At 44.3% G+C, this 22,352-nt stretch overlaps 1 protein-coding gene across 1 annotated transcript in view; it reads left to right on the forward strand.

Annotated features, from left to right (window-relative positions):
* LOC139417023 (short transient receptor potential channel 5-like) overlaps nt 1-22,352 on the forward strand; it is an 84,490-nt gene that overhangs the window by 49,488 nt on the left and 12,650 nt on the right. The window contains exons 7-12 of the mRNA XM_071166257.1: nt 2,734-2,871; nt 3,819-3,968; nt 4,181-4,229; nt 7,050-7,189; nt 12,850-13,050; nt 14,260-14,381. Coding sequence (XP_071022358.1) covers nt 2,734-2,871; nt 3,819-3,968; nt 4,181-4,229; nt 7,050-7,189; nt 12,850-13,050; nt 14,260-14,381 — 800 coding nt within the window. The remainder of the gene's footprint in view (nt 1-2,733; nt 2,872-3,818; nt 3,969-4,180; nt 4,230-7,049; nt 7,190-12,849; nt 13,051-14,259; nt 14,382-22,352) is intronic.

A 22,352-nucleotide genomic window follows, 5' to 3' on the forward strand; every position in this document is an offset into this window, starting at 1 on the left:
CTGTCAATCTATATGGCACGGCTGTCAATCTATATGGCACGGCTGTCAATCTATATGGCACGGCTGTCAATCTATATGGCACGGCTGTCAATCTATATGGCACTGCTGTCAATCTATATGGCACGGCTGTCAATCTATATGGCACGGCTGTCAATCTATATGGCACGGCTGTCAATCTATATGGCACTGCTTTCAATCTATATGGCACTGCTGTCAATCTATATGGCACTGCTGTCAATCTATATGGCACGGCTGTCAATCTATATGGCACTGCTGTCAATCTATATGGCACGGCTGTCAATCTATATGGCACGGCTGTCAATCTATATGGCACGGCTGTCAATCTATATGGCACTGCTGTCAATCTATATGGCACTGCTGTCAATCTATATGGCACGGCTGTCAATCTATATGGCACTGCTGTCAATCTATATGGCACGGCTGTCAATCTATATGGCACTGCTGTCAATCTATATGGCACTGCTGTCAATCTATATGGCACTGCTGTCAATCTATATGGCACTGCTGTCAATCTATATGGCACGGCTGTCAATCTATATGGCACTGCTGTCAATCTATATGGCACTGCTGTCAATCTATATGGCACGGCTGTCAATCTATATGGCACTGCTGTCAATCTATATGGCACTGCTGTCAATCTATATGGCACTGCTGTCAATCTATATGGCACTGCTGTCAATCTATATGGCACGGCTGTCAATCTATATGGCACTGCTGTCAATCTATATGGCACTGCTGTCAATCTATATGGCACGGCTGTCAATCTATATGGCACTGCTGTCAATCTATATGGCACGGCTGTCAATCTATATGGCACGGCTGTCAATCTATATGGCACGGCTGTCAATCTATATGGCACTGCTGTCAATCTATATGGCACTGCTGTCAATCTATATGGCACGGCTGTCAATCTATATGGCACGGCTGTCAATCTATATGGCACGGCTGTCAATCTATATGGCACTGCTGTCAATCTATATGGCACGGCTGTCAATCTATATGGCACTGCTGTCAATCTATATGGCACGGCTGTCAATCTATATGGCACGGCTGTCAATCTATATGGCACTGCTGTCAATCTATATGGCACTGCTGTCAATCTATATGGCACTGCTGTCAATCTATATGGCACGGCTGTCAATCTATATGGCACTGCTGTCAATCTATATGGCACGGCTGTCAATCTATATGGCACGGCTGTCAATCTATATGGCACGGCTGTCAATCTATATGGCACGGCTGTCAATCTATATGGCACTGCTGTCAATCTATATGGCACGGCTGTCAATCTATATGGTACTTTTTTATTTATCACAATTTTCTTTGACCAATTATGGTCTTTGATGCCGGGCCGACAGACGAGTTCCTTAGGGTTTTCCCCCCTTCCACATTCCTTGTACATTTCCATATGTTTTAGTTAGCTGCATATGTGACATAACTCCACCAGTCGGATTTATGATATCCTTTACAAAGATTATAGCTTTAAAATAAAAAATAAATGAAATATTTTAGTATATTTGAGTTTATAATATTTGTTGTATTATTTGTTCTGTCTTTTCTGGTGGATTAAACTGAAATTGCAACCAACTTTCTAAGGCTTGTTTATAAAAATAACGATATTTGGGAAATTGTTTCCTTTTCAAATGACTGAAAGTGAGCCGTTGTAATCTGAATAAAGGGGAAAAGGCCCTTCTTGAACATGGGGGAGAAATTCTTACTCATTTGCTAGAGAACCCGTTTGGATTTAAGTATAACTTTTGTATGACTGAAGCCTTTAGTGAGAGGTCCAATGCTTTCATATTTAATTATTTCTGCCCTCTGAATTCATATTCATTATATTAATAGGCCCGTTTAATTTTGTCTGGCCCATCGTTCCAAGTAAAATTGAATCTTTTTTTTCTCATATTATTTAAAAAACAGTTTGTTAAAACAGGTTGCTAGGTGTAGGCAAAACCATAAGCAAAAAAAGAGTTCATCGGGGTCAACTGGGATATGACCAAAGAGTTAATCAGGGTAAACTGGGATATGACTAAAGAGTTAATCAGGGTCAACTGGGATATGACTAAAGAGTTAATCAGGGTAAACTGGGATATGACTAAAGAGTTAATCAGGGTCAACTGGGATATGACTAAAGAGTTAATCAGGGTAAACTGGGATATGACTAAAGAGTTAATCAGGGTGAACTGGGATATGACTAAAGAGTTAATCAGGGTGAACTGGGATATGACTAAAGAGTTAATCAGGGTGAACTGGGATATGACTAAAGAGTTAATCAGGGTGAACTGGGATATGACTAAAGAGCTAATTAAGCTAAACTGGGATATGACTAAATAGTTATTTAAGCTAAACTGGGATATGCCTAATCAGGGTGAATTTTCCACAAATAGACAGGTATTTTCCTTTCCATGGTAGCAAGATTTTATCTATTTCTATTATGTATTATGTATTGGATTGAGATAATTTAATTCTTTTGGGATATGTATACCGAGTATATCTATATATCTATATCCCAGTCAGTCCATTTTATTGGTAAACTACACGGTAATGTGATCCAATACGCAATATAGTACAATTATCATCATTTGGTTTTAATCCAGAGAGGATAGCAAAAGTATCTAGATAATCCATGAGGCTGTGGAGAGATTATAATTGTGGTTTAAGAACATGAATCATCAGCGTACAATGACACCTTTGTTTTTACTCTCTCTGTAGTTTGTAGCCCAGCCTAACTGCCAGCAGCTCCTAGCTACTCTGTGGTACGATGGGTTCCCCGGCTGGAGGAGGAGACACTGGGCTGTCAAACTAGTGACCTGTTTCATCATAGGACTGCTCTTCCCTGTCTTCTCAATGGTTAGTAAACTCCTTTTCGCACTATGGTGCTGACCCAAACCGGACTGTTCTGACCTGCATGTATCTCTATGGTGCTGACCCAAACAGGACTGTTATGAGCTGTATGTAATGTAGTAGGAGTGTCGATCTTGGATCAGGAGTCCTTTCCAGAAACAAACTAGACCGGCTCTGTGTAGTTTGGCTTGACTCTGCTTTTATGGGGCTCATGGACCTGGAACCTGGAAACTTAGGGAACGTTTCTGGAGCACTTACTAACTTCTCCCTCCCCCTCTCCCCCTCCATTTCCTCTCTCTCTCTCTCACCCTCTCCCTCTCTCTCTCTCTCTCTCTCTCCCCTCTCCCCCTCCCTTTTCTCTCTATCTCTCTCTCTCCCCTCTCCCCCTCCCTTTCCTCTCTCTCCCCTCTCCCCTCTCCCCCTCCCTTTCCTCTCTCTCTCTCTCTCTCTCTCTCTCTCTCTCCCCTCTCACCCTCCCTTTCCGCTCACTCTCTCTCTCTCTCTCTCTCTCTCTCTCTCTCCCCTCTCCCCCTTCCTTTCCTCTCTCTCTCTCTCTCCCCTCTCCCCCTCCCTTTCCTCTCTCTCCCCTCTCCCCCTCCCTTTCCTCTCTCTCTCTCTCTCTCTCTCTCCCCTCTCCCCCTCCCTCTCTCTCTCTCTCTCTCTCTCTCCCCCTCCCTTTCCTCTCTCTCTCTCTCTCTCTCTCTCTCTCTCTCTCTCTCTCCCTCCCTCTCTCTCTCTCTCTCTCCCTCCCTCTCTCTCTCTCCCTCCCTCTCCGTCTCTCTCTCCGTCTCTCTCTCCCTCTCTCTCTCTCTCTCTCTCTCTCCCCCTCCTTCCCTCCCTCCCTCCCTCCCTCCCTCCCTCCCTCCCTCCCTCCCTCTCCCTCTCTCTCTTTTCCCATCCCCCCTCTCTCTCTTTTTCCACCCCCTTTTCCCATCCCCCCTCTCTCTCTCCAGATCTACCTCCTAGCCCCCAAGTCTTCCCTGGGTGTGTTTGTGAAGAAACCCTTCATCAAGTTTATCTGTCACACAGCCTCCTATCTGAACTTCCTCTTCCTCCTCCTCCTCGCCTCCCAACACATCGCCAGGACCAAGCTACACATGCAGGTAATCCAAGACAGACAGACAGACAGACAGACACAAACAAAACAACAGGCTATTATTATTATTATTATTATTTAAATGAAATTAATTATTTGAATATACTATATTAAATCTATGTAAGAGAGAGAGAGAATGTATGGTTGTTGTAAGATGATTTTCATGTTTTTAACTGTTCAAGCTAATACGTTGATCCAATTTGATGTAATTTAATGCAGGGTCCTCCGCCTACTGTTGTGGAATGGATGATACTACCGTGGGTACTGGGTGAGTAGAGAGGGTGTGTCTGTGGGGGTGGGGGGGGGGTGATACTATCGTGGGTACTGGGTGAGTAGAGAGGGTGTCTGTGGGGGTTATACTACCGTGGGTACTGGGTGAGTAGAGAGAGGGTGTCTGTGGGGGTGATACTACTGTGGGTACTGGGTGAGTAGAGAGGGTGTCTGTGGGGGTGGGGGGGTGATACTACCGTGGGTACTGGGTGAGTAGAGAAGGTGTCTGTGGGGGTGGGGGGGTGATACTACCGTGGGTACTGGGTGAGTAGAGAGGGTGTCTGTGGGGGTGGGGGGGTGATACTACCGTGGGTACTGGGTGAGTAGAGAGAGGGTGTCTGTGGGGGTGATACTACCGTGGGTACTGGGTGAGTAGAGAGGGTGTATGTGGGGGTGGGGTGATACTACCGTGGGTACTGGGTGAGTAGAGAGGGTGTCTGTGGGGGTGGGGTGATACTACTGTGGGTACTGGGTGAGTAGAGAGGGTGTCTGTGGGTTTGATACTACCGTGGGTACTGGGTGAGTAGAGAGAGGGTGTCTGTGGGGGTGGGGTGATACTACCGTGGGTACTGGGTGAGTAGAGAGAGGGTGTCTGTGGGGGTGGGGTGATACTACTGTGGGTACTGGGTGAGTAGAGAGGGTGTCTGTGGGTTTGATACTACCGTGGGTACTGGGTGAGTAGAGAGGGTGTCTGTGGGGGTTATACTACCGTGGGTACTGGGTGAGTAGAGAGGGTGTCTGTGGGGGTTATACTACCGTGGGTACTGGGTGAGTAGAGAGAGGGTGTCTGTGGGGGTGATACTACCGTGGGTGAGTAGAGAGGGTGTCTGTGGGGGGGGGAGGGGGGGGTGATACTACTGTGGGTACTGGGTGAGTAGAGAGGGTGTCTGTGGGGTGATACTACCGTGGGTACTGGGTGAGTAGAGAGGGTGTCTGTGGGGGTGGGGTGATACTACCGTGGGTACTGTGTGAGTAGAGAGGGTGTCTGTGGGGGAGGGGGGGTGATACTACCGTGGGTGAGTTAGGGAGTGAGAGCGTGTGTGTGGGGGTGGGGGGTGAGTTTGGGAGTGAGAGCGTGTGTGTGGGGGTGGGGGGTGAGTTTGGAAGTAAGAGCGTGTGTGTGGGGGTGGGGGGTGAGTTTGGGAGTGAGAGTGTGTGTGTGGGGGTGGGGGGTGAGTTTGGGAGTGAGAGTGTGTGTGTGGGGGTGGGGGGTTGAGTTTGGGAGTGAGTGTGTGTGTGTTGGGGTGGGGGGGTGAGTTTGGGAGTGAGAGTGTGTGTGTGTCGCAGGCTTCATCCGAGCAGAAATGAAGGAGACGTGAGATGGAGAAGGTACAGAAAGTATTCCCAGAATTCCCTTGCCTTTTCCCACATTTTGTTGTGTTAAAGCCTGAATTTAAAATTCTTTTAATTTGAGATGTTGTGTCACTGGCCAACACACAATACCCCATAATGCCAAAACGAGGTTATGTTTTTCAAAATGTTTAAAAAATGAATAAAAAATGAAAGCTGAAATGTCTTTAGTCAATAAGTATTCAACCTCCTTTGTTGTGTCAAGCCTAAATACACTCTGTGTTCAATAATAATGTTTAACATTTTTGAAGGACTGCCTCATCTCTGTACCCCACACTTACATCATTATCTGTAAGGTTCCTCAGTCAAGCAGTGAATTTCAAACACAGATTCAACCACACAGGCCAAGGAGGTTTTCCGATGCCTCGCAGAGAAGGGCACCTATTGGTAGATGGGAAGAATATATATATATATATTTTACAGTCATTGAATATCCCTTTGAGCAAGGTGAAGTTATTAATTACACTTTGGATGGTGTATCAATACACCCAGTCACTTCAAAGATACAGGCGTCCTTCCTAACTTAGTTGCCGGAGAGGAAGGAAACTACTCAGGGATTTCACCATGACTTTAAATAAAAACAGTTACAGATGAACAACATTGTAGTTATAGTTACTCCACAGGGTGAAAAGAAGGAAGCCAGAATACAAACATTCTAAAACATGCATCGTGTTTTCAACAAGGCACTTAAGTTATACTGCAAAGTATGTGGCAAAGCAATTCACTTTATGTCCTGAATACAAAGTGTTATTTTATTTTTTATTTTTTTCACCTTTATTTAACTAGGTTAGCTACTTGAGAACAAGTTCTCATTTGCAACTGCGACCCTGACCAAGATAAAGCATAGCAATTTGACACATACAACAACACAGAGTTACACATGGAATAAACAAAACATACAGTCAATAATACAGTAGAACAAAAGAAAACAAAAAGTCTATATACAGTGAGTGCAAATGAGGTAAGTTAAGGAAATAAATAGGCCATGGTGGCGAAGTAATTACAATATAGCAATTAAACACTGGAATGGTGGATGTGCAGAAGATGAATGTGCAAGTAGAGATACTGGGGTGCAAAGGAGCAAGATAAATGAATACAGTAGGGAGACAGGAGGACAGGAGAAGTACTCCAGATACAACAAACTGACCCGAGCCCCCCGACACATAAACTACTGCAGCATAAATACTGGAGGCTGAGACAGGAGGGGTCAGGAGACACTGTGGCCCCATCCGAGGACACCCCCGGACAGGGCCAAACAGGAAGGATATAACCCCACCCACTTTGCCAAAGCACAGCCCCCACACCACTAGAGGGATATCTTCAACCACCAACTTACCATCCTGAGTACATATATATATATATATATATATATATGACTGGTGATGCTGTCTCTCTGTCTCTGTCTCTGTCTCTGTCTCTGTCTCTCTCTCTCTGTCTCTCTCTCTCTACCCCCCCCCTCCCCCTCTAGGTTTTATCTGGGCTGAGATTAAGGAGATGTGGGATGGAGGTTTTACAGAGTATATACATGACTGGTGGAACCTGATGGATTTTGCTATGAACTCCCTCTACCTGGCTACTATATCACTGAAGATAGTGGCTTACGTTAAGGTAACACACACACACACACACACACACACACACACACACACACACAAACTCCTCTGTTGTTTTCAGATCATCATCAAACACATTAAATATGAAAACCTCGTGGTTGATGCCGTTCACTCCGTTTCAGACATTATTATGAGCCGTCGTCCCCTCAGCAACCTCTACACACACCGGTGCGTGCGTGTGTGTGCGTGTGTGTGTGTGTGTGTGTGTGTCTACACACACCGGCAAGGCGTTACCTTCTCATCGACAGGGCTATAGTGGAGCAGGTTGAGATCTTCAAGTTCCTTGGTGTTCACATCAACAACAAACTACCATGGTCCAAACACACCAAGACAGTTGTGAGGGCAAGACAAAGCCTATTCCCCCTCAGGAGACTGAACAGATTTGGCGTGGGTCCTCAGATCCTCAAAAGGGTTGGAACCGCCTCTAAACTGCTTCTATCCCCAAGACATAAGACTCCTGAACAGCTAATCAAATGGCTACCCAGACTATTTGCATTGCAACTCTCTCTATTATTATCTATTCATAGTCACTTTAATAACTCTCCCTACATGTACATATTACCTCAATTACCTCGACTAACCGCACATTGGCTCTGTACCGGTACCTCCTGTATATAACCTTCACATTGACTTGGTACCGGTACCCCCTGTATATAACCTTCACATTGACTCTGTACCAGTACACCCTGTATATAGCCTCCACATTGACTTGGTACCGGTACCCCCTGTATATAGCCTCCACATTGACTCTGTACAGGGGGTACCAGTACACCCTGTATATAGCCTCCACATTGGCTCTGTACTGGTACCCCCTGTATATAGACTCCACATTGACTGTGTACCGTAATACCCTGTATATAGCCTCCACATTGACTCTGTACCGTAATACCCTGTATATAGCCTCCACATTGACTCTGTACCGTAACACCCTGTATATAGCCTCCACATTGACTCTGTACCGTAATACCCTGTATATAGCCTCCACATTGACTCTGTACCGTAATACCCTGTATATAGCCTCCACATTGACTCTGTACCGGTACCCCCTGTATATAGCCTCCATATTGACTCTGTACCATAATACCCTGTAAATAGCCTCCACATTGACTTGGTACCGGTACCCCCTGTATATAGCCTCCACATTGACTCTGTACCGGTACCCCCTGTATATAGCCTCCACATTGACTCTGTACCGGTACACCCTGTATATAGCCTCCACATTGACTCTGTACCGGTACACCCTGTATATAGCCTCCACATTGACTCTGTACCGGTACCACCTGTATATAGCATCCACATTGACTCGGTACCATAACACCCTGTATATAGCCTCCACATTGACTCTGTACCGTAATACCCTGTATATAGCCTCCACATTGACTCTGTACCGTAATACCCTGTATATAGCCTCCACATTGACTCTGTACCGTAATACCCTGTATATAGCCTCCACATTGACTCTGTACTGGTACCCCCTGTATATAGCCTCCACATTGACTCTGTACTGGTACCCCCTGTATATAGCCTCCATATTGACTCTGTACTGGTACCCTCTGTATATAGACTCCACATTGACTCTGTACCGTAATACCCTGTATATAGCCTCCACATTGACTCTGTACCGTAACACCCTGTATTTAGCCTCCACATTGACTCTGTACCGTAATACCCTGTATATAGCCTCCACATTGACTCTGTACCGGTACCCCCTGTATATAGCCTCCACATTGACTCTGTACCGTAATACCCTGTATACAGCCTCCACATTGACTCTGTACCAGTACCCCCTGTATATAGCCTCCACATTTGACTCTGTACCGTAATACCCTGTATACAGCCTCCACATTGACTCTGTACCAGTACCCTCTGTATATAGCCTCCACATTGACTCTGTACCGTAATACCCTGTATATAGCCTCCACATTGACTCTGTAACAATACCCCCTGTATATAGCCTCCACATTGACTCTGTACCGTAATACCCTGTATACAGCCTCCACATTGACTCTGTACCAGTACCCCCTGTATATAGCCTCCACATTTGACTCTGTACCGTAATACCCTGTATATAGCCTCCACATTGACTCTGTACCGTAATACCCTGTATATAGTCTCGCTACTGTTATTTACTGCTGCTCTTTAATTATTTGTTACTTTTATATTCTATTTCTCACTTAACACTTATTTTTCTTAAAACTTCGTAAATCGTTGTTGGGTTGAGGGTAAGTAAAGCATTTCACTGTGAGGTCTGTTGTAAACTACAGTGCCTTGCGAAAGTATTCGGCCCCCTTGAACTTTGCGACCTTTTGCCACATTTCAGGCTTCAAACATAAAGATATAAAACTGTATTTTTTTGTCAATACCGTTTAAACTTATTTCTTAGAGGTTTTTAAAAAAAACATTTGAATATTTGTAGCTACTTTCAATTTTTTTTTAAAAATACCTGCAGTCAATTTGTGCAATACATTAGGAGCTAAAGCAGATTGTGTTCTTCAGTTCACCTGTCACATTATATTACATTATGTTGCTTACCGGTAGTCCGCAGTCACGGGGTGTTTGTCTACAAAGCCATGATGAGTGACCGCAGCCTTGTGAGTCACTGTTGTGGAGCTCCAGGTGATTTAGCTACAGTATGGAGTTCACCACTAAATGTTTTGACAGCTACATAAAAATAATAATAATAATCTTAAAACTATTATGTTGTCTAAAATGTGCTAAATGCTCTGTAGTTGTGCATTTGGTTTGCTAATTTAATAGGTATTTATCTAGCTAAGTGGTTGGCTTCTTGCGTAATCAAGCTTCTCTTGGTATCAACAGAGGATCAAGAGCCTTGCTGTCTAATGTGTTTTGTGTATGTAGCAAACTGTGAGTAGCAAACTGTGAGTAGCATTTTTGAGTTTATTGTATAACTTCATGAGCTGGGATGTCTGTCCTGCAAATAGTTTGTCAGAGCCGATATAAAATGTTCGCAATGCGCTCGTTAGCAATTAGCTAGTATTCACTTTGGGTTTTTACATGGAGTTGTTAGCATTGCTAACCTTCGGATTACAGAGGCTCAGTGGGAAAATAGTTCCCCTTGTGTTCAGTGCCCGTGTTACCGAATTTCCCAGGATCCCAAGATGCCCAAGCCTAATATTAATCAACATCATTTGAACATCCTGGAACATTCTGGAACATTCTAGAACATTAAGTTGAACATTGAGTTGAACATTCTGGAACATTGCGATGAACATTCTGAAACATTGTGATGAACATTCTAGAACATTCAGCAACATTCTGGAACATTTTGATGAATATTCAAGGTTGGCAGACATCAAGTTGGGATTCTGTCAAAAGCTGAAAGTGAGTAGTTGTGAGTGCTTGCATAATGTGTGTGTGTGTGTGAGAGAGAGAGAGAGTAACAGCAGATGGATTCCTGTGATACTGGCCAAGAAGCTGCATTTAGAATCATGGGATCCATGACAGTTTTGAACTTTGACATGTTCTAAATCCATCTACATCTCTCTCTCCCTTTCTACCTTCCTCTCTCTATCTCTCTACCTTCCTCTCTCTCCCTTTCTACCTTTCACTCACTCTCTCTCTACCTTCCTCTCTCTCCCTTTCTACCTTTCACTCACTCTCTCTCTACCTTCCTCTCTCTTTACCTCTCGCCCTTTCTACCTTCCCCTCTCTCTATCTTTCTACCTTTCTCTCACTCTCTTTCTACCTTCCTCTCTCTCTACATTTCTCTCTCTTTACCTCTCACCCTTTCTACCTTTCTCTCACTCTCTCTCTACCTACCTTCCTCTCTCTCTCCCTTTCTACCTTTCTCTCACTCTCCCTTTCTACCTTCCTCTCACTCTACCTTCCTCTCACTCCCTCACTCTATCTTCCTCTCTCTTTACCTCTCGCCCTTTCTACCTTTCTCTCACTCTCTCTCTACCTTCCTCTCTCTTTATCTCTCGCCCTTTCTACCTTCCTCTCTCTCTACCTCTCTACCTTTCTACCTTTCTCTCACTCTCTCTCTACCTTTCTCTCACTCTCTCTCTACCTTCCTCTCTCTCTCCCTTTCTACCTTTCTCTCACTCTCTCTCTACCTTCCTCTCTCTTTACCTCTCGCCCTTTCTACCTTTCTCTCTCTCTCTCTCTCCCTTTCTACCTTTCTCTCACTCTCTCTCTACCTTTCTCTCACTCTCTCTCTACCTTCCTCTCTCTCTCCCTTTCTACCTTTCTCTCACTCTCTCTCTACCTTCCTCTCTCTTTACCTCTCGCCCTTTCTACCTTCCCCTCTCTCTATCTCTCTACCTTTCTCTCTCCCTTTCTACCTTCCTCTCTCTCTCCCTTTCTACCTTCCTCTCTCTCTCCCTTTCTACCTTCCTCTCACTCTCTCTCTCTACCTTCCTCTCTATTCAATTCAATTCAATTTCAACCTTCCTCTCTATCTCTCTACCTTTCTCTCTCTGTCTCTCTACCTTCCTCACTCTCTCCCTTTCTACCTTCCTCTCACTACATCTCTCTACCTTCCTCTCACTCAATCTCTCTACCTTCCTCTCACTCTATCTCTCTACCTTCCTCTCACTCTATCTCTCTACCGTCATCTCTCTATCTCTCTAACCATCCTCTCACTCTATCTCTCTACCTTCCTCTCACTCTCTCTTTACCTTCCTCTCACTCTATCTCTCTACCTTCCTCTCTCTCTCTACCTTCCTCTATCTCTCTCTCTCTACCTTCCTCTCACTCTATCTCTCTACCTTCCTCTCACTCTATCTCTCTACCTCACTCTCACTCTCTCTCTACCTTCCTCTCTATCTCTCTACCTTCCTCTCTCTCTCTACCTTCCTCTCTCTCTCTACCTTCCTCTCTATCTCTCTACCTCCCTCTCACTCTCTCTCTCTGTCGTCCCCTCTCTCTATCTCTCTACCTCACTCTCAATCTCTCTCTACCTTCCTCTCTATCTCTCTACCTTCCTCTCTATCTCTCTACCTTCCTCTCTCTCTCTCTCTACCTTCCTCTCTATCTCTCTACCTCCCTCTCACTCTCTCTCTCTGTCGTCCTCTCTCTCTATCTCTCTACCTCACTCTCAATCTCTCTCTACCTTCCTCTCTCTCTCTCTACCTTTCTCTCTCTGTCTCTACCTTCCTCTCTCTCGCTCTACCTTCCTCTCTCTCTCTCTCTCTACCTTCCTCTCACTCTCTCTCCCTATCTTCCTCTCTCTCTCTACCTTCCTCTATCTCTCTACCTTCCTCTCACTCTCTCTACCTTCCTCTCTATCTCTCTACCTTCCTCTCACTCTCTCTCTCTACCTTCCTCTCACTCTCTCTCTCTACCTTCCTCTCACTCTATCTCTCTTACCTTCCTCTCACTCTATCTCTCTACCTTCCTCTCTATCTCTCTACCTTCCTCTCACTCTCTCTACCTTCCTCTCTATCTCTCTACCTTCCTCTCACTCTCTCTCTCTACCTTCCTCTCACTCTCTCTCTCTACCTTCCTCTCACTCTCTCTCTCTACCTTCCTCTCACTCTCTCTCTCTACCTTCCTCTCACTCTATCTCTCTTACCTTCCTCTCACTCTCTCTCTACCTTCCTCTCGCTCTCTATCTCTCTCTCTGCATACCCCCGCCCTCTCTCTCTCTTTACATACCCCACTCTCTATCCCCCCCCGTCTCTCTCTCCGTAGTACAACTCCTCCCGTCCTAGAGAAGAGTGGGAGATGTGGCACCCTACCCTGATAGCAGAAGCATTGTTTGCTATAGCTAATATCTTCAGTTCTCTACGACTCATCTCCCTGTTCACAGCCAACTCCCACCTGGGACCTCTACAGATCTCACTGGGAAGGATGCTGCTGGACATACTGAAGTTCCTCTTCATCTACTGTCTGGTGAGACACACACACACACGCACACGCACACGCACACGCACACCTCAAACTATCAACTAAATTGTTATGAGGGCCAATAGACATCAAATGACTAGACATAACAGGAACAGGGTGTAGCATTTGGAACAGGGTGTAGCATTTGGAACAGGGTGGGGGTGTAGAATTTGGAACAGGGTGTAGCATTTGGAACAGGGTGTAGCATCTGGAACAGGGTGTAGCATTTGGAACAGGGTGTAGCATTTGGAACAGGGTGTAGCATTTGGAACAGGGTGGGGGTGTAGAATTTGGAACAGGGTGTAGCATTTGGAACAGGGTGGGGGTGTAGAATTTGGAACAGGGTGTAGCATTTGGAACAGGGTGTAGCATTTGGAACAGGGTGTAGCATTTGGAACAGGGTGTAGCATTTGGAACAGGGTGTAGCATTTGGAACCTGGTGCAGAATTTGGAACAGGGTGTAGCATTTGGAACAGGGTGTAGGGTGTAGAATTTGGAACAGGGTGTAGCATTTGGAACAGGGTGTAGCATTTGGAACAGGGTGGGGGTGTAGCATTTGGAACAGGGTGTAGGGTGTAGCATTTGGAACAGGGTGTAGGGTGTAGCATTTGGAACAGGGTGTAGCATTTGGAACAGGGTGTAGCATTAGGAACAGGGTGTAGCATTTGGAACAGGGTGTAGCATTTGGAACAGGGTGTAGGGTGTAGCATTTGGAACAAGGTGTAGCATTTGGAACAGGGTGTAGGGTGTAGCATTTGGAACCTGGTGTAGCATTTGGAACAGGGTGTAGGGTGTAGCATTTGGAACAAGGTGAGGTGTTTGGAACAGGGTGTAGGGTGTAGCATTTGGAACAAGGTGTAGCATTTGGAACAGGGTGAAAGAAAGAACTAAACTCATTTATAATATTTGTATCTGCTAGGTCTTGCTAGCTAACGTCTAATCGCTGTATCTGCTAGGTCCTGCTAGCTAACGTCTAAACGTTGTATCTGCTAGGTCCTGCTAGCTAACGTCTAATCGCTGTATCTGCTAGGTCCTGCTAGCTAACATCTAATCGCTGTATCTGCTAGGTCCTGCTAGCTAACATCTAATCGCTGTATCTGCTAGGTCCTGCTAGCTAACATCTAATCGCTGTATCTGCTAGGTCCTGCTAGCTAAAGTCTAATCGTTGTATCTGCTAGGTCCTGCTAGCTAACGTCTAATCGTTGTATCTGCTAGGTACTGCTGGCGTTCGCCAACGGTCTGAATCAGCTGTACTTCTACTACGAGACCAACGCCTCAGATGAACCCAACAACTGCAAGGGCATTCGCTGTGAGAAACAGAATAACGCTTTCTCAACGTAAGAGACACACACACACCCACACACACACCCACACACACACACACACACACAGATATACACACACACACACACACACACACACACACACACACCCGCACGCACACACACACACACACACACACACACACACACACACACACACCCACACACACACACACACACAGATATACACACACACACACACACGCACGCGCACACACACACACACACACGCGCGTCCCAATAACCTTTCCTTTCTCCCAAAGTGTGCACTTGTTCTCTTCCCTTCATGGATTTGAAAAGTCCCTCTAGCTTTGTGGGGAGTAGTGAATGAGTGAACACTTCAGGAAGAAGGAGAGATTGTTAGGATGCACCAACAGGCTGTGCTCCAGTGGTCTTGCTGAGAGGGGCAGTGTCCCAGCCAAGTCAACAGAGTTGGTGTTTGTTCTCGGTGATGATGTTATTGATTGTAATCTGTCAATAGGTATAGAGACACACTTGATGGCACACATTATGCAAATTAACACTTATCAGACACATCTGTTATGAATATTAATGAGCAAGGACACACACACAAACAGACACACACACACACACACTCTCCCCCCTCTCTCGCTTTCCCTCTCTCTCCTTCTCACCCTCTCTCTCTCTCTCTCTCTCTCTGTCTCTCTGTCTCTCTCTTTCTCCCCCCCTCTCTCTCTCTCGCTCTCCCTCTCTCTCTTTCTCTCTCTCTCTTTCTCTCTGTTTCTCTCTCTATCTCTCTCTCTCCCTAACTTTTACTCTCTGCCTCTCTCTCTCTCTGTCTCTCTCTCGCTCTGTGTCATTCTCTCTCTCTCTCTCTCTCTCTCTCTGTCTTTTTGTCTCTCTCTCGCTCTGTGTCATTCTCTTTCTCTCTCTCTCTCTCTCTCTCTATTTCTCTCTCTGTCTCTCTCTCTCTCATTCTCTGTCTCTCTATCTCTCTCGCTCTGTGTCATTCTCTCTATCTCTCTCTCTCTCGCTCTGTGTCATTCTCTCTCTCTCTCTCTCTCCCCCTCTCTCTCTCTATCTCTCCCTCTCTTCTATCTCTCTCTCTCTCTCTTTCTCTTACACACACTCCTCTCCTCTCAGATGATTCAAGATGGCACACACTCAGCTAGAGAGTGATTTGACAGATCTGCAATAACAGTTTATAACTTGGTTTATTGGAGAGAGAGATTGACCTGGCCTTAATTTATGAAGAGTGGGAGGAGAGGAGGAGATGACAGAGGAGGAGGGAGGAGAGGAGAGGAGGAGCAGAGAGGGTGAAAGTGAAGGGAGAAAAGAGAAAAGAGGACAGAGGAGAATTACACATCTATTTGACCACAGCAAAAGTCCAAACGTATTTGGCCTAGGTAAAACTCTAAACCTGTTTGATATAGGTAAAACTCTAAACCTGTTTGATATAGGTAAAACTCTAAACCTGTTTGATATAGGTAAAACTCTAACCCTGTTTGATACAGGTAAAACTCTAAACCTGTTTGATATAGGTAAAACTCTAAACCTGTTTGATATAGGTAAAACTCTAACCCTGTTTGATATAGGTAAAACTCTAAACCTGTTTGATACAGGTAAAACTCTAAACCTGTTTGATATAGGTAAAACTCTAAACCTGTTTGATATAAGTAAAACTCTAACCCTGTTTGATACAGGTAAAACTCTAAACCTGTTTGATATAGGTAAAACTCTAAACCTGTTTGATATAGGTAAAACTCTAAACCTGTTTGATATAGGTAAAACTCTAAACCTGTTTGATACAGGTAAAACTCTAAACCTGTTTGATATAGGTAAAACTCTAACCCTGTTTGATATAGGTAAAACTCTAACCCTGTTTGATACAGGTAAAACTCTAAACCTGTTTGATATAGGTAAAACTCTAAACCTGTTTGATATAGGTAAAACTCTAAACCTGTTTGATATAGGTAAAACTCTAAACCTGTTTGATATAGGTAAAACTCTAAACCTGTTTGATATAGGTAAAACTCTAAACCTGTTTGATATAGGTACAACTCTAAACCTGTTTGATATAGGTAAAACTCTAAACCTGTTTGATATAGGTGAAACTCTAACCCTGTTTGATATAGGTAAAACTCTAAACCTGTTTGATATAGGTAAAACTCTAAACCTGTTTGAAATAGGTAAAACTCTAAACCTGTTTGATATAGGTAAAACTCTAAACCTGTTTGAAATAGGTAAAACTCTAAACCTGTTTGATACAGGTAAAACTCTAAACCTGTTTGATATAGGTAAAACTCTAAACCTGTTTGATATAGGTACAACTCTAACCCTGTTTGATATAGGTAAAACTCTAAACCTGTTTGATATAGGTAAAACTCTAAACCTGTTTGATATAGGTAAAACTCTAAACCTGTTTGATATAGGTAAAACTCAAAACCTGTTTGATATAGGTAAAACTCTAAACCTGTTTGATACAGGTAAAACTCTAAACCTGTTTGATATAGGTAAAACTCTAACCCTGTTTGATATAGGTAAAACTCTAACCCTGTTTGATACAGGTAAAACTCTAAACCTGTTTGATATAGGTAAAACTCTAAACCTGTTTGATATAGGTAAAACTCTAACCCTGTTTGATATAGGTAAAACTCTAAACCTGTTTGATACAGGTAAAACTCTAAACCTGTTTGATATAGGTAAAACTCTAAACCTGTTTGATATAGGTAAAACTCTAAACCTGTTTGATATAGGTAAAACTCTAAACCTGTTTGATATAGGTAAAACTCTAACCCTGTTTGATACAGGTAAAACTCTAAACCTGTTTGATATAGGTAAAACTCTAAACCTGTTTGATATAGGTAAAACTCTAACCCTGTTTGATATAGGTAAAACTCTAAACCTGTTTGATATAGGTACAACTCTAAACCTGTTTGATATAGGTAAAACTCTAAACCTGTTTGATATAGGTAAAACTCTAAACCTGTTTGATATAGGTAAAACTCTAGTCCTGTTTGATATAGGTAAAACTCTAAACCTGTTTGATACAGGTAAAACTCTAAACCTGTTTGATATAGGTAAAACTCTAAACCTGTTTGATATAGGTAAAACTCTAAACCTGTTTGATACAGGTAAAACTCTAAACCTGTTTGATACAGGTAAAACTCTAAACCTGTTTGATATAGGTAAAACTCTAAACCTGTTTGATATAGGTAAAACTCTAACCCTGTTTGATATAGGTAAAACTCTAAACCTGTTTGATATAGGTAAAACTCTAACCCTGTTTGATATAGGTAAAACTCTAAACCTGTTTGATACAGGTAAAACTCTAAACCTGTTTGATACAGGTAAAACTCTAAACCTGTTTGATATAGGTAAAACTCTAAACCTGTTTGATATAGGTAAAACTCTAAACCTGTTTGATATAGGTAAAACTCTAAACCTGTTTGATACAGGTAAAACTCTAAACCTGTTTGATGTAGGTAAAACTCTAAACCTGTTTGATATAGGTAAAACTCTAAACCTGTTTGATACAGGTAAAACTCTAAACCTGTTTGATGTAGGTAAAACTCTAACCCTGTTTGATATAGGTAAAACTCTAACCCTGTTTGATACAGGTAAAACTCTAAACCTGTTTGATATAGGTAAAACTCTAAACCTGTTTGATATAGGTAAAACTCTAAACCTGTTTGATACAGGTAAAACTCTAAACCTGTTTGATATAGGTAAAACTCTAACCCTGTTTGATATAGGTAAAACTCTAAACCTGTTTGATGTAGGTAAAACTCTAAACCTGTTTGATATAGGTAAAACTCTAACCCTGTTTGATACAGGTAAAACTCTAAACCTGTTTGATATAGGTAAAACTCTAAACCTGTTTGATATAGGTAAAACTCTAAACCTGTTTGAAATAGGTAAAACTCTAAACCTGTTTGATATAGGTAAAACTCTAAACCTGTTTGAAATAGGTAAAACTCTAAACCTGTTTGATATAGGTAAAACTCTAACCCTGTTTGATACAGGTAAAACTCTAAACCTGTTTGATATAGGTAAAACTCTAAACCTGTTTGATATAGGTACAACTCTAAACCTGTTTGATATAGGTACAACTCTAAACCTGTTTGATATAGGTACAACTCTAAACCTGTTTGATATAGGTAAAACTCTAAACCTGTTTGATATAGGTAAAACTCTAAACCCTGTTTGATATAGGTAAAACTCTAAACCTGTTTGATATAGGTAAAACTCTAAACCTGTTTGATATAGGTAAAACTCTAAACCTGTTTGATATAGGTAAAACTCTAAACCTGTTTGATATAGGTACAACTCTAAACCTGTTTGATATAGGTAAAACTCTAAACCTGTTTGATATAGGTACAACTCTAAACTTGGTTGACCACAGTAAAAGTCCCAAATCTATTTGCAGGGCTGGATTAAGAAATCATAGGCCTCTAGGCTTTGTTTTTGTTTTTAGGTGAACAAATCGTTTCACTAAAAAATGCAATTCGTTAAGTTCAGTAGCGGTGCCTGGGTAAATGACTCTGAGGGGAAAAGCACAGACTAGCTGTGATAATAACATTCAACCCTGCGACCCATTGGAAATGCGAATGCATTCATAGACTATGGCTCTGTGATATGAGGCCACGAAAGAGAAACCGGCACACTGCTCTTGCTAATTTTGTAAACACAGACTGTCACTATGACAACAGTCAGCAGGTTATTTGGGGAAAACACATGTTATTTCCTTCCAATTTCTGCCTTATTTTTACTATAAAATATTAAATACAATTAATTATATTTACACTGAGTGTTCAAAACATTAAGAACACCTGCTGTTTCCATGACACAGACTGACCAGGTGAATCCAGGTGAAAGCTATGATCCCTTATTGATGTCACTTGTTAAATCCACTTCCATCAGCGTAGATTATGGATGCAGGCCCTGGCCCCCCTTACGAAAGCCCTGGCCCCCCTTACGAAGGCCCTGGCCCCCCTTACGAAGGCCCTGGTCCCCCTTACGAAGGCAAAGGCCCCCCTTACGAAGGCCCTGGTCCCCCTTACGAAGGCCCTGGCCCCCCTTACGAAGGCCCTGGTCCCCCTAACGAAGGCCCTGGCCCCCCTTACGAAGGCCCTGGTCCCCCTTATGAAGGCCCTGGCCCCCCTTACGAAAGTCCTGGCCCCCCTTACGAAGGCCCTGGCCCCCCCTTACGAAGGCCCTGGCCCCCCTTACGAAGGCCCTGGTCCCCCTTACGAAGGCAATGGCCCCATTTACGAAGGCCCTGGCCCCCCTTACGAAGGCCCTGGCCCCCCTTACGAAGGCCCTGGCCCCCCTTACGAAGGCCCTGGTCCCCCTAACGAAGGCCCTGGCCCCCCTTACGAAGGCCCTGGTCCCCCTTATGAAGGCCCTGGCCCCCCTTACGAAAGTCCTGGCCCCCCTTACGAAGGCCCTGGCCCCCCTTACGAAGGCCCTGGCCCCCCTTACGAAGGCCCTGGCCCCTCTTACGAAGGCCCTGGACCCCTTACGAAGGCCCTGGACCCCTTACGAAGGCCCTGGACCCCTTACGAAGGCCCTGGACCCCTTACGAAGGCCCTGGACCCCTTACGAAGGCCCTGGACCCCTTACGAAGGCCCTGGACCCCTTACGAAGGCCCTGGACCCCTTACGAAGGCCCCCATGTGATTGTGAAAAAAAAAAAAAAAAAAAAAAAAAAAAACATGTGGTTGTGCATCATCAGTTTTTCTCTCGTTATGTCAGTCACTCAATTAGCCCATGTCACCTACCATTTTGTTGATTGCTAAATTAGTTTAGCGGCCTATCTAAACGTGTCGTCATGGTAAAATGACCGGCTGGTGGGGGCACCCATTGATTTTTGTTAGTCAGTGTCACTCAGATGTCACATTAAAACTTCAACCATTCTCCTCGGGCTCTGTGGAAAAATTTGTAGAATTGCAGCAAACTTGCTTTAACTTCTTATGGCTGCAGGGGCAGTATTGAGTAGCTTGGATGAAAGGTGCACAGAGGTGCCCATATTCAATGGCCTGCTCCTCAGTCATAGTTGCTAATATTTGCATATTATTATTAGTACTGGATAGAAAACACTCTGAAGTTTCTAAAACTGTTTGAATTATGTCTGTGAGTATAACAGAACTCATATGGCAGGCAAAAACCTCAGAAATTCCACTTCCTGGTTCTTTTTCTGGAGGTGGCAGATTTTCAACCAAGGTCTCATTGAAATTACAGCGAGATATGGATGAGTTTTCACTTCCTACGCCTTCCACTCAGATGTCACATTAAAACTTCAAACATTCTCCTTGGGCTCTGTGGCAACATGTGTAGAATTGCAGCAAACTTGCTTTTAAAACTGCATAATTTTCTCTCCTCCCCATGGCAACATGTGTAGAATTGCATAAAATGAAATTTAAAAAGTATAAAATAAATGAAACACCTGTCAAGAGGAAAATTGGTGGATGTGGGCAGATTAGGGAGAAACTTTTATGATGAGGTCAGGTATTTTGTAGATGAAGGGGAGAGGACAGGGTTAAAGGAAGATTTTTAGAACTTGAGACAGAGACATTGTGTGTGTGTGCCATTCAGAGGGTGAATTGGCAAGACAAATCAAATCAAATCAAATCAAATTTATTTATATAGCCCTTCGTACATCAGCTGATATCTCAAAGTGCTGTACAGAAACCCAGCCTAAAACCCCAAACAGCAAGCAATGCAGGTGTAGAAGCACGGTGGCTAGGAAAAACTCCCTAGAAAGGCCAAAACCTAGGAAGAAACCTAGAGAGGAACCAGGCTATGTGGGGTGGCCAGTCCTCTTCTGGCTGTGCCGGGTGGAGATTATAACAAAACATGGTCAAGATGTTCAAATGTTCATAAATGACCAGCATGGTCGAATAATAATAAGGCAGAATAGTTGAAACTGGAGCAGCAGCACAGTCAGGTGGACTGGGGACAGCAAGGAGTCATCATGTCAGGTATTCCTGGGGCATGGTCCTATGGCTCAGGTCCTCCGAGAGAGAGAAAGAAAGAGAGAATTAGAGAGAGCATATGTGGGATGGCCAGTCCTCTTCTGGCTGTGCCGGGTGGAGATTATAACAGAACATGGCCAAGATGTTCAAATGTTCATAAATTACCAGCATGGTCGAATAATAATAAGGCAGAACAGTTGAAACTGGAGCAGCAGCACAGCCAGGTGGACTGGGGACAGCAAGGAGTCATCATGTCAGGTAGTCCTGGGGCATGGTCCTAGGGCTCAGGTCCTCCGAGAGAGAGAAAGAGAGAAGGAGAGAATTAGAGAACGCACACTTAGATTCACACAGGACACCGAATAGGACAGGAGAAGTACTCCAGATATAACAAACTGACCCTAGCCCCCCGACACATAAACTACTGCAGCATAAATACTGGAGGCTGAGACAGGAGGGGTCAGGAGACACTGTGGCCCCATCCGAGGACACCCCCGGACAGGGCCAAACAGGAAGGATATAACCCCACCCACTTTGCCAAAGCACAGCCCCCACAACACTAGAGGGATATCTTCAACCACCAACTTACCCTCCTGAGACAAGGCTGAGTGTAGCCCACAAAGACCTCCGCCACGGCACAACCCAAGGGGGGGGGGGGGGGGGGGGGGGGGGGCGCCAACCCAGACAGGATGACCACATCAGTGACTCAACCCACTCAGGTGACGCACCCCCTCCAGGGACGGCATGAGAGAGCCCCAGTAAAGCCAGTGACTCAGCCCCTGTAATAGGGTTAGAGGCAGAGAATCCCAGTGGAAAGAGGGGAACCGGCCAGGCAGAGACAGCAAGGGCGGTGCTGGGATTTTTTTCACACTCAACTGTTTCCCGTGTCTATCATGAACGGTCCACCACCCAAAGGAAGCATTTGGAGTCAACATGGACCCAGCATCCCTGTGGAACACTTTCGACACCTTGTAGAGTCAACATGGACCCAGCATCCCTGTGGAACGCTTTCCACACCTTGTAGAGTCAACATGGACCCAGCATCCCTGTGG

This window comes from Oncorhynchus clarkii, chromosome 9, assembly GCF_045791955.1.
Source record: "Oncorhynchus clarkii lewisi isolate Uvic-CL-2024 chromosome 9, UVic_Ocla_1.0, whole genome shotgun sequence".
Classification (NCBI taxonomy): Eukaryota; Metazoa; Chordata; class Actinopteri; order Salmoniformes; family Salmonidae; genus Oncorhynchus; species Oncorhynchus clarkii.